This window comes from Malaya genurostris, chromosome 3 (assembly GCF_030247185.1).
Source record: "Malaya genurostris strain Urasoe2022 chromosome 3, Malgen_1.1, whole genome shotgun sequence".
Taxonomy (NCBI): Eukaryota; Metazoa; Arthropoda; class Insecta; order Diptera; family Culicidae; genus Malaya; species Malaya genurostris.
The window spans coordinates 156917739-156930833 of record NC_080572.1 but is presented as its reverse complement, the minus strand read 5'-3'; the positions used below and the strand labels follow the sequence as shown (position 1 = coordinate 156930833).

Sequence of the window (13095 nt, the reverse complement as noted above, 5' to 3'; positions counted from 1 at the left end):
ACAGTGTGTAATTCTTGCCTACGTAGTCTGATGGAATGATCGCCTCATTGACCTTCGTCTCTTGAAGGGCCACCACGCAGGGCTCATATTCGGCGATGAGCTGTTTCAGTTCGCTAATATTAGCTCGTAATCCACGCATGTTCCACTGTAACGCGAAAGTTCTGTCGGAAACGTTTTTCTTGATCGATGGTGTTGTGGATCGCTCTGTGGTTGTAGGTGACGGAGATCGATAACTGACATCTTCGCGTGCTTGGTATTCACCGACAGAAAGCCGGGAGGAGAATTGCGGGAACTGTATACCTGGAAGGTAGGGACAGTCCTCTTCCCCCCAGTCGATCTCTTCTTCGATAAGAAGTGGGGAAGCTACTTTCTTCTCTTCTTCCCCAAGCTGGTTACTTGATCCAGTTAGTTGGTCTGTAAGAGAGGAAAGCTCCGCAGTATCGATTGTTGGTTGCTGTGGCGATGTAACACTGACCTGTGGGACGTCTAGTCCCACAGTACCGGTCGCTGTCGAAAGTACTACACTATTATTCCCAAACAAGCCGACAGCGGCCGGAACCGGGGAAAGACTTTGTGTAGCCTTCGAAAAAGAGGTTGTGATGGGGTGCCTGATTCTCAATGCGTCTTCTTCATGTGGTATCCAGGGTGTGAATGGCGCTGAAAATGTGTAAAAAAGGGGGGCGGAAGCATCTGAAGGGGTTGCGACAATTTCTGTGGGACTGACCTGTGGGGTGTACAGTCCCACAGTGCCAGCCGCTGTCAAAAGTGCTACACTATTATTCCCAAAAGAGTCGACAGTGACCGGCACTGGGGAAAGACTTTGTGTAGTTTTCGAACTGATGTTTGTGTGTTGATCGGCTCTCACGTATTTATCGGATTGACTCCATGATCGAGTGCGATGGTTCTCAGTAGAAACTGGAAGATTAGAGGGCGCAACAGTATCTTCGGTGGATTTGTTTGATACGGTACTGACCTGTGGGAGGCCTTGTCCCACAGTGCCAACCGTTGTCGCACACGCTTCATTACTATTATCAACAGTACCGACAGCGGTCGGCACTGGGGAAAGGCTATAAGTGTGCTCGTTCTGGTATGCGGTCCGGGTTCTCGTGTTATCTTGGTGGGGTTTACTTGGTGAAATATCCGTGTCGTATTCCTTATCGGCCACAGAGGTGAGTTCATCATCAACGGGTTGGGGTATGACGTCCCGGATGGTTTCGTCATTCTGCTGTGCTTGCGTTGGAAGGGGTACTGCACATTCTCCGCTTCCAAACCGATTAAATTCGATGTCCGTGGGCGTGCTTGGGTCTAAGTTGTAAGGGTTCAGGTTTTCGTGTGTTTTAGGACTGTCGAAGATACTAACTGGGTTGCGTTTCCATTACCACTAGTTCGTCTTCCGATTCAGAGAACGATTCTGTAGCTTGTGTGGCGGTTTTCTTCAGCGGAGGGCTTTGTCTTTCCGAGGGAACGGTATTCGGATGACTTGAAGTAGTCGCAAATTGCTTCGGTGGTCGTGGTCTTTTGTTATCCAGAATGGCCGGTGAATTATTTCGAGACCGTGTTATTGGTCCAGATGGTTGTGTTGTTTCGGAGTCTCGTCCTCGTTTCGGTTCTTGAGTTAGGGGTGGTTTTTTCATGGATCGGGCTGCTTGCATTTTCTGTGATTGAGATTGCGTCAGCGATGATGTCTGGTTCAGTCTATTGGTGAGTTCTCCAATTTGGTTTTGGAGTTTTTTCATATGCTCAAACATTTTCTCCATTTTCTCATCCTTCTTTGCCATTTCTTCGAGCAGTTTAGCGATTTGGTCATCCTTCTTTTTTATTTGTTCCTCGAATGTTTTACTTTGTGCCGAATGGACATTCATTTTTGCGGCTACCTGAGCGTAACTACTTTTCGATTTTTCCTCTGCCTTCTTGCGCGCTTCAGGATAATTGATATGCTCGTTCACCTTGATTCGAACCACTTCGATTTCGAATTTGTACACAGGACATTGGCGGCTTGATGGTCTGTGGTTTCCTTTGCAGTTCATACAGAAAGCGGCTTCGCTACATTCTTCAACTTGATGCTCGGCGGAACAGTTGAAGCATCGTTGCGGACCAGGGCAACGTGCACGAGTGTGGCCGTAGGAAAAACAACAGTAGCACAACATAGGATCTGGGTAATATGGACGTGTAGATAGTTGTAATAAACCAACCTTCACAGTTTCCGGGAAAGTAGATCTGTTGAAGGTGAGGATTATGGCTGGTGTGTTCACTCGCATATCATTTTGCTTTCGAGTAATCCTTTTTACGTGGATGACTCCCTGACTTATTAAACCTAATAATACATCTGCTTCGGAGAAATCGATCAGATCGAACGAGACGATAACACAGCGGCTAACATTCAGATGTGGATGTGGTTGTACTTTTACTTCCGTGTCATCATCGAGAGTTTGCATTTGCAACAGCTTCTGAACTTGTAGCGGATTTCGCACTTTCAGTGTATACTTGGTACCCCTGGCTTCAGTGTTCGCGCTTTCGATCCGTCCACCAGCGACTCTTTCAACTGATCTGCCAATCAGGAAAGGGTTTTTTGGTAGCGGTGTATCATTTTTACCAATTAGTTGAAGAAAAGTCAGTTCTCCAAATTCGTTGGTTGGATCCATGAACGTCGGAATTCTTCTACGTAACCCACCCGGGCCGCCATTTCGAAACGCTTATGCAGTCAATGTGGGAAGCGGTCACCCGTCCCCTACCCCAAATAAGTAAAGAGGTAAAAAAGGAAAGATCCTACCTTTATTGCTCCTTTAGTGTATCACTACTTAACTTTCGTAAAAAAAAAAAATCGCATTAAAATCGACACTATGTGCGCAAGCTGTTCTGCAAATGCCACCAAAAGCGACAAACGCGCAGTTTACTACCCTCCTGGGTGTTGAAAACCAACCTCCGTAAAGCACAATTGCAATATATAAACTTTTTTCACAAAACCAAATTTGTTTTTTTTTCACTTCCCGTTGTCGCTTGTTAGTCGGGACGTCGACAACGATCCATGACAAAGCAAATGAATGAACCGATCGGCGAACACTAATGGCGCGGGTTTATTTTGCTGCTGTAAACTAAGCTTCGAACCTAATGCGAAACACTATTCTTCGCCGTTTTCGGCCACCAGACCCCCGATTTTCACCGGGTTTTGCAATTCTCGCGTGTATCGGCCGCAGTAGAACTAAGTATTGCACTTCAATAAGGTTAATAGTGAAACAATGGTCCACAAAATAACCACCACTATGATGCGCGTTTGTTTTGCTGCTATTGACTATGTGCGAAACACAGTTTTTCGCCGTTTTCGGCCACCAAACCGCCGATTTTCAACGCGTTTTCACTGTTCCCGCGTGAACTGACACTGTACTATTTAAATTATCACTTCGTTAAGTAACGACTGTTGAAAAACCACCAAAAATACCAAAAAGATAACGAGCGCGTGTGCGGCTGTTGCTGTTGCTACAGTGTCCCGAACTGAATAATAATAATAATAATAATAATAATAATAATAATAATAATAATAATAATAATAATAATAATAATAATAATAATAATAATAATAATAATAATAATAATAATAATAATAATAATAATAATAATAATAATAATAATAATAATAATAATAATAATAATAATAATAATAATAATAATAATAATAATAATAATAATAATAATAATAATAATAATAATAATAATAATAATAATAATAATAATAATAATAATAATAATAATAATAATAATAATAATAATAATAATAATAATAATAATAATAATAATAATAATAATAATAATAATAATAATAATAATAATAATAATAATAATAATAATAATAATAATAATAATAATAATAATAATAATAATAATAATAATAATAATAATAATAATAATAATAATAATAATAATAATAATAATAATAATAATAATAATAATAATAATAATAATAATAATAATAATAATAATAATAATAATAATAATAATAATAATAATAATAATAATAATAATAATAATAATAATAATAATAATAATAATAATAATAATAATAATAATAATAATAATAATAATAATAATAATAATAATAATAATAATAATAATAATAATAATAATAATAATAATAATAATAATAATAATAATAATAATAATAATAATAATAATAATAATAATAATAATAATAATAATAATAATAATAATAATAATAATAATAATAATAATAATAATAATAATAATAATAATAATAATAATAATAATAATAATAATAATAATAATAATAATAATAATAATAATAATAATAATAATAATAATAATAATAATAATAATAATAATAATAATAATAATAATAATAATAATAATAATAATAATAATAATAATAATAATAATAATAATAATAATAATAATAATAATAATAATAATAATAATAATAATAATAATAATAATAATAATAATAATAATAATAATAATAATAATAATAATAATAATAATAATAATAATAATAATAATAATAATAATAATAATAATAATAATAATAATAATAATAATAATAATAATAATAATAATAATAATAATAATAATAATAATAATAATAATAATAATAATAATAATAATAATAATAATAATAATAATAATAATAATAATAATAATAATAATAATAATAATAATAATAATAATAATAATAATAATAATAATAATAATAATAATAATAATAATAATAATAATAATAATAATAATAATAATAATAATAATAATAATAATAATAATAATAATAATAATAATAATAATAATAATAATAATAATAATAATAATAATAATAATAATAATAATAATAATAATAATAATAATAATAATAATAATAATAATAATAATAATAATAATAATAATAATAATAATAATAATAATAATAATAATAATAATAATAATAATAATAATAATAATAATAATAATAATAATAATAATAATAATAATAATAATAATAATAATAATAATAATAATAATAATAATAATAATAATAATAATAATAATAATAATAATAATAATAATAATAATAATAATAATAATAATAATAATAATAATAATAATAATAATAATAATAATAATAATAATAATAATAATAATAATAATAATAATAATAATAATAATAATAATAATAATAATAATAATAATAATAATAATAATAATAATAATAATAATAATAATAATAACAATCCTACTACATGTTTTATTCTGCTGATTCATGCTGTTTAGCTTGAATTACATATGCAGAAATAACAGAAACGCAGGTTCGTTTCGTTTGTTAGATTTCGTTTAATTGGTTTAATCGAAATAGAGCATGAGATAGTAAGTAGCTGGCAAACGGACCAACTTCGGCTATTCCGTTCATCTGAATCCGGTTTTGGAAGAATTGGAAATAGTGAATAAAAACTGCAAAATGGATCTTACTCTTAAAATTAACTTTTATTAATTAAATTTTCAGTCTTGATTTTACCGACCAAATGCAATTTTTAAATTTTCATATGATTTTTTCTTAAAATCGGTAAATTTCGCTTGACTAGTTACGTATATGTCTTGTTGAAAAGTTAAATTTTAAATAAAATTGAAAGCATGTAGCGCTTTCTATCCACAATCCATGAAAACCGTTCTTTTATTCGGCATGATTGATGAATGCATGACCTAAAATTTTCAGAAATCAGAACTCAAAAACAAAAAGTTTCAGTTTGCTTATTTTTGGATATATTGTGTTGAAAATATATAAACATGCAGAACATCTATATACAATCTACAAATTGTGAAAAGCGCAAAACACATATACAACTGCCATTATCAAGCACCAATCTCAACTTCATCGATCTGCGCCTCTTTCCTCGAAACTATTGACATTTATAGACAACGGGGTATATTTTTTTGAAGTTTTAATAAAAGCCGAATTTTTAATCGAACCCTAACATGGAAATGGTCACCCTAATGGCAAAATGAAAAAATTCGGACCAAATATTTTTCGATGCAGAACGATTGTACCAAATATTATGAATTTCTGAAAGGTCGTTTATCTTTTTCTCATATAATTGTTATTATATCCCAACAGGCATTCGCGAATTGATTATTTACCTCGTCAATCAGTCCATTGCAAAATTAATACAACGCAGCGTAGAGTACGAATTTTAGTCTGAGTTGCAGTTAACGAGCTTCAAAATAACAAGAATAATGGATGGAGCAACTGTGAGTCCTATACCCGAGGCTCCACTCGCTATGATGGAAGTTGGAAAAACACCTCCACGAAGTCCAAGCAATCATGATATGCCTCCACCACCGGATGAAAAGTAAGTAAACACTGGATTATATGGGTTCTTTCACTTGGTCATACAATCCTTTTTTGTCGTGAATACGACTTACTTTACTATGGGGTGCCTTTTCAAAATTTACCCTCTGAGAGAGTGATAAGTTTTTGATCGTGAATATCTCTTGTTGTATCTAACGAATCAACATAATTTTTTCTACTTGCCATCGGAAATATGATCACAATTTTATGATAAAATTTTCAGTTGTGTGACATAATCTCAAATAGATCAAAATTAAACTTTTCTGAAATGTTTGGTATAAACGAGTATCAAAGAGGATAATTCATAAGACGCGTTCGCCTTTCTCGTATTTTGAAAGCTCATTGCTCAGTGATCTGTGGAAGGATTTATATAATCTAACTACCAATAGAATCGAAATTTTTCAACTTAAACGTGTATAGCAAAAGCATTGAAGTATTTCAATAGTACACTATTGAAAAACCTGTCTCATTTGACCCATGTCAACACCAGCCAATCAGAACGCGTTCTGAGGAAGAGAACAAAATATCTGCTGCTGTACAACAAATCGTTCAAAAAAATGTTCTGAAAAGTAATGAATATCGTAGTGAGTTCCTCAATTTGGTCCTTCTGAATGCTAGAAACGAACCCCTACAGCATATTGGTAATTTCTTTCAATGAATTATGCAAATCTGAAATGAAATAATCGACATCAAAATTCTGTATGCGGCTATTTTTATAGCCGTTAGGACCGCCCATTAGTGAAAAAGCTACAAACGAAATCACGTAAAAGAAAGCTCCTAACAAAAATTGAATCAGTTTGGATTCTATCGCCAATGCGAGCAGATGTATTTTGTGCCGTTCGCAAAGCTAGTTTCGCTTCCGACAAGAGCGATTACGTCACAGCTGCCTGTTATTTGCATTGATGAAAAAGGCGGGTGGGTAATGTCAGAGACATAACTGGATGTCGTGAATACGAAAACAAATGACATGTTCCTTAACACTTCCGAATATCAATTAGTTGATCAATTGTATGAATTATGCAAGCATTCCCCTTTCCCACATTTTTCGCAAAAACAAAGAAGGCTTCACTTGATCTCGATTACTGGGAATTTCACACAGCGAAAAGTGCAAAAATCTAACCATACTGTTCTACATTTGCACTAAACTGAGGATATTTTCTTTCGATTTGCGAACAACACATCCTAATAGTTCTTCAGAAAACTTTTAGAGCCATTAGAACGGCTGATTTTTTATAATGCTTTCCAACGTTGCTTTTTCATCCATCTGGCAGCTGTGACGTAATCGCTCTTGTCGGAAGCGAAACTAGCTTTGCAAACGGCACAAAATACATCTGCTCGTATTGGCGATAGAATCCAAACTGACTAGATTTTTGTTAGGAGCTTTCTTTTACGTGATTTCGTTTGTAGCTTTTTCACTAATGGGCGGTCCTAACGGCTATAAAAATAGCCGCATACAGAATATTAATGTCGATTATTTTATTTCGCATTTGCATAATAACTATCAATATGCTGTAGGAAGTCGTTTCTAGCATTCAGAAGGGTCGAATTGTGCAGTTCTCTATGAACTCTGGAACATTTTGCGCAAAAACACAGAAGGTTTCACTTGATCTCGATTACTGTGAATTTTACACTAATAGTTCTAATAGTTCTTCAGAAAACTTTTAGAGCCATTAGAACGGCTGATTTTTTAAAATGCTCCCCAACGTAACTTTTTCATCCATCGAAATGACTGGCAGCTGTAACGTAATCGCTCTTGTCGAAAGCGAAACTAGCTGTGCAGGCGACACAAAACACATCTGCTCGCAGTGGCGATAGAATCCAAACTGATTCAATTTTTGCATTTTTTGCATAAATATCTGTTTATTAATCTTATTTTTGTGTATTACATCAACATTTTACAGTACAAGTGTCTTGACCCTTTGGCCTTTCATCTTTGTTGTTTATACGATTCGTTATTAATAATAGGTGTTTTTGTTACTCTTGTTTTACATATTAATGTTTAATCATAATATTTATTTTAATTATTAATAAAATATCTACCTACTTATAGCTATCCTTAACCTAATACGTACAAATTTTGAATTATTTGTATTTCAGAGATTGAGCACCTCTCTTCAAATTTCGTGCAGTATTGTTCGAATTTTTGTTCTAGTATATCCAGTGAGGCCATCTCATGTACTTCACTAGTCCTTGTCCAAGGGGGTAGATTTAGAATCATCTTTAAGATCTTACTTTGAATGCGCTGAAGCCTAAGTTTGTGTGTTCGTGCACAGCCTCGCCAAACAGGGACTGCGTATTCAATTGCGGGGTAGATGATTTGTTTATAGACAGCCATCTGATTCTTCAGGCACAGTTTAGATGTTCTACAAATCAGCGGATACAGAGACCTAATGAGTATGCTGCATTTTTGAACGATTTTGTCAACATGTGACCTGAATATCAGATGTCTGTCAAAGGTGAGTCCTAGATAGATAACTTCATCGGACCATTGGATGACCTCATCACCGAATCGTATTCGGCATTCGTCTGATGGAACAAGTTTTGGAGATCTTGAATGTGGAAACAAGATGACCTGAGTTTTTGCTGCATTGATCACAATTTTCCAGCTTGTAAAATATTCCGTTAAAGCGTCCAGACCTGTCTGTAGTTTATTCTTCAGAGCATTAATGACACGACCTTTGTAAAGAATGGCAGTATCATCAGCAAATTGTGACAGAACACCACCACCCGGAAGAGGTGGGATGTCTGATGTAAAAATGTTGTATAGAATGTGACCTAGGATACTTCCCTGGGGTACACCAGCAGGAATAGTAAATCTTTCTGAAAGTGCATTATTCAGAGAAACCTTGAATGCTCTATCTGCAAGATAATTTTTGATAATTTTAATAAGATACATGGGAAAATTATACCTATGCAGTTTAAACACCAGGCCATCGTGCCACACATTATCGAATGCCTTTTCAATATCCAATATTGCCATGGCAGTCGTTTTGGACACTGATTTGTTTTGCTGGATGACGTTGTTAACCCTTGTGAGTTGGTGGATGGTGGATCTTCCTTTCCGGAACCCAAACTGTTCTTCCAGAAATATATCCTGTTCATCTTCGAAAGCAAGAATTCGCCTTTGTATTGACTTTTCAAACAGCTTGGATAGGGCAGAGAGTAAGCTGATGGGCCGATAGCTCTTGGAAAAGGAAGGATCTTTCCCCGGTTTCAAAACTGGGATAACTTTAGCTAACTTCCACATTGAAGGGAAGTAACCAAGCTCCCAGCACCTGTTAAAAATTTTAGCTAAGAAGACAAATGAACGAATACTCAAATGTTTCAGCTCAATGTTGAATGTGTTGTCGAAACCGGGGGCCTTCATATTTTTGGATTTTTTCACAATAGCCATCAGCTCTTTCGCAGTGACTCTACTTTCCTCAGGAACCAAGCTGTCTGATTGGTCAACCTCAGCTACGCTATCAGCAACGGCTCTTTCATGTGGACTAACAATGTTGAGTCCTAAATTGTGAGAACACACAAACTGATTGCCTAGCGCATTTGCCTTCTCTACTGGTGTGATTAAAGGTATTCCTTCAGCTGCGTCCTGGGATGGCAACAAAGGAGGAATAGGCTTCGGTTTTTTCTTAAGCAATTTCGTTAAGGACCAGAAGGGCTTTGAATGTGGGAGAATTTCTCGAGGCTTTTGCTGGAAGTTCCTGTTGCGAAGCTCAGATATCCTTTCCTGGATTATCCTAGTTAAGTTGTTATAAGAAGTCTTCCTATCTAGGATGCCAGTTCGTTGATACTGCCTCCGGTAGATATTTCGAAGTAGGATGAGTTTCTTTGTGACACTGTCAATTTGAAGAGAGGAACTCGGCATATGTTGTACTGGAACCGTCCTATCACGAGCGACTGTGATTGAATGCTGGAAGGAAGATAGGGCCGCATCGATTTCCATCGGGGAATCAAGTGGCAGATCGATATTAATATGTTGGTCGGCGATTTGTTGAAATTGGACCCAATCGGTGCGATAATAGTTCCTCCGAGGTTGAATAGGCACTGTTTCTGGTGAAGATCCCAACGTCAATATTACTGTAAAGTGGTCAGAAGAGAGCTCGTTGAAGACAACCGGAGAGCTGTCTATGGCGATGTTGCTGATGAATATATCCAAAATGGAATGAACTCCCGATCTGGAAAGTCGCGTTGGTTGATCCGAAGCGAGGATGTTGTATTGTCCAGCTTCGTAATCTTCGGCAAGTACGAATCCGTTTCGATTCTGTCTTTTGTTTCCCCACAGCTCATGCCGTGCGTTCAGGTCCCCAGCAATGATGAATTCGTTCTGTCGTCGAGTGAGCATAGCCAAATCTCGCTTCAATGATGCACACGTACCATCTCGAAGATTTGTTAGTTTGGGGCAGTACGCTGTAATGATGATGATGGGTCCCATCGTCGTTGTAATCTCAATTCCGATGGCTTCTATAAGTTGCAATGTAAAGGCTGACAGAAGCCTGTGCTGAATGGATCGTTTAACGGCAATGGTAACTCCCCCTCCTCTGGTAGTTGTCCTGTCAAGCCTGTGAATCCTATAATTGGAAATAAAAATAGAAATTTCAGGTTTAAGATGAGTTTCAGTTAAAATAGCAATATCGGCATTCTTCTCTTGAAGAAAGTCGGACAATTCAGCAGTTTTGCTCCTGAGTGAGCAAGCATTCCAATTTACTATAACCTACTCATTATATTGCATATTCGATGATGAATTTGCCTAAGGCGTTGATTTGATCTAACCGCGTTCTGCAGTTTCGAAGTTTTGTTGTCATTGTTTCAAAACTGACGATCAGTTGTTCAGCAGAGAATAAATCACCAGAGTCATCCTTTGCTTGTGGTTGATTATTGCCCCATCCAGAAGGGATTTTTGAGGAAGATTCTTTTTGTGATCCAGCGGCTGAATCTTTTGGATTGCTGCGAGGAAGTGGCGGCAAATTCGGAATATCCCTCTTCGGTGGGAGCCGTGGGAAATTAATGTCATCCTTCTGTGGAACATTCTTGCGCGTTGATTGTTTACGGGACGCCTGTTGTCGAATTTTTGTGAACTCAGCACGTTTGGGACACGATGGATGGTCGCATCACAGTTCACACATTTTACAGCGATGTCATCTAGTAAGCAATCGTTGGTATTGTGTGATTCGGCACATTTCCCGCACCGACTTTTCATGTGGCAATTCCTCGCTCCATGGCCGTAGTTCAAACAGTTCGTGCACTGTGTGACATCCCGATGTACCGGTTTATACTTTTGCCATTCGATGATTGTGTGAAATAACGATTTAATCGTTTTCAGTTGACTCATGGTGATGGAGCCCTTCTCCAGATCAATCAGGTACAGTTGATCTCTAAACTTTTTGTCCGTATTATGTCGTTTCATTTTGAACACCATCATAGGCTTTAGTCCAGCCTCCGACAGTGCCTGCTTTAGTTCGGCTTCCATCATATCGGGTAGTCCTCGAAGTACAACCTTCATAGGTTTGTTGGCGGCAATATCGTGTGTGAAGTATTCCGCTTTTGTCTGCTTCAGATAACATTCCACTCCTTTGTAGTGGTTCAAAGCCGGAACAGTTATTTTGTAGCCTTCAGTACATAAACGGATTGTTGCCTGTAGTCCTTTGCTGATCAGTGTGTTGAAATCCGAGTGTAGAGTTGGTGGGAAGCCCTTCAGGTAGAAAGGCGGCATTTTTTCCTTCTTCTGCAGTTCCTCTTCGACATCAACTGGCAGATCAGCATATTGGTTTTTACTCAGCAAACGGTCGTTTACCTGTACATCACTTGGCTTCAGACGCTTAGCATCCTTTGGATCCTTCTCGGATCTATGGCGGTCTTTACCCATAGCTTGGGTAGGTAGACAACTGCGAATAAAAAATAAAACAAAATCGAAATTAGTCGTAGTAGGTTATTCGTCTATCCACATCGAGTATTAGATGACGAAATTATTCAATTTTTGTTAAGAGATTTCCTTTTATGTGATTTCGTTTGTAGCTTTTTCACTAATGGGCGGTCCTAACGGCTATAAAAATAGCCGCATACAGAATTTTTATGTCGATGATTTCATTTCGGATTTGCATAATTTTTTGAAAAAAAATATCAATATGCTGTAGGGATTCATTTCCAGCATTCAGAAGGGTCAAATTGCGTAATTCTCTACGATATTAAACTCGGAACATTTTTCGCAAAAAAGGCTTCACTTGATCTCGATTACTGTGAATTTCACACAGCGAAAAGTGCACAAATCTAACCAAATTGTTCTAGATTTGCACTAAACTGAGGATAATTACCTGCGATTTGCGAAAAACAAATCCTAAAAGTTCTTTAGAAAAAATTTAGAGCCATTAGAACGGCTGATATTGTGTAATGCTCTCCACCGTTGTTTTTTTCCCAATGCTAATGACTGGCAGCTGTGACGTAATCGCTCTTGTCGAAAGCAAACTAGCTGTGCAGACGACACAAAACACATCTGCTCGCAGTGGCGATAGAATTTTTTTTTGCATAAATATCTGTTTATTAATCTTATTTTTGTGTATTACATCAACATTTTACAGTACAAGTGTTTTGACCCTTTGGCCTTTCATCTTTGTTGTTCATACGATTCGTTATTAATATTAGGTGTTTTAGTTACTCTTGTGTTACATACTAATGTTTAATCATAATATTTATTTTAATTATTTATAAAATATCTACCTACTTATAACTATCCCTAACCTAATACGTACAAATTTTGAATTATTTGTATTTCAGAGATT

General features: G+C 35.4%; 1 protein-coding gene across 6 annotated transcripts in view; it reads left to right on the top strand.

Moving 5' to 3' along the window:
- LOC131437718 (transmembrane ascorbate-dependent reductase CYB561) overlaps positions 1-13095 on the top strand; it is a 267545-nt gene that overhangs the window by 62777 nt on the left and 191673 nt on the right. For all 6 annotated transcript variants that reach the window (XM_058607237.1, XM_058607236.1, XM_058607238.1 and 3 more), the window contains exon 2: positions 6089-6323. In XM_058607237.1, coding sequence (XP_058463220.1) covers positions 6208-6323 — 116 coding nt within the window. In that variant the 5' untranslated portion in view covers positions 6089-6207. The remainder of the gene's footprint in view (positions 1-6088; positions 6324-13095) is intronic.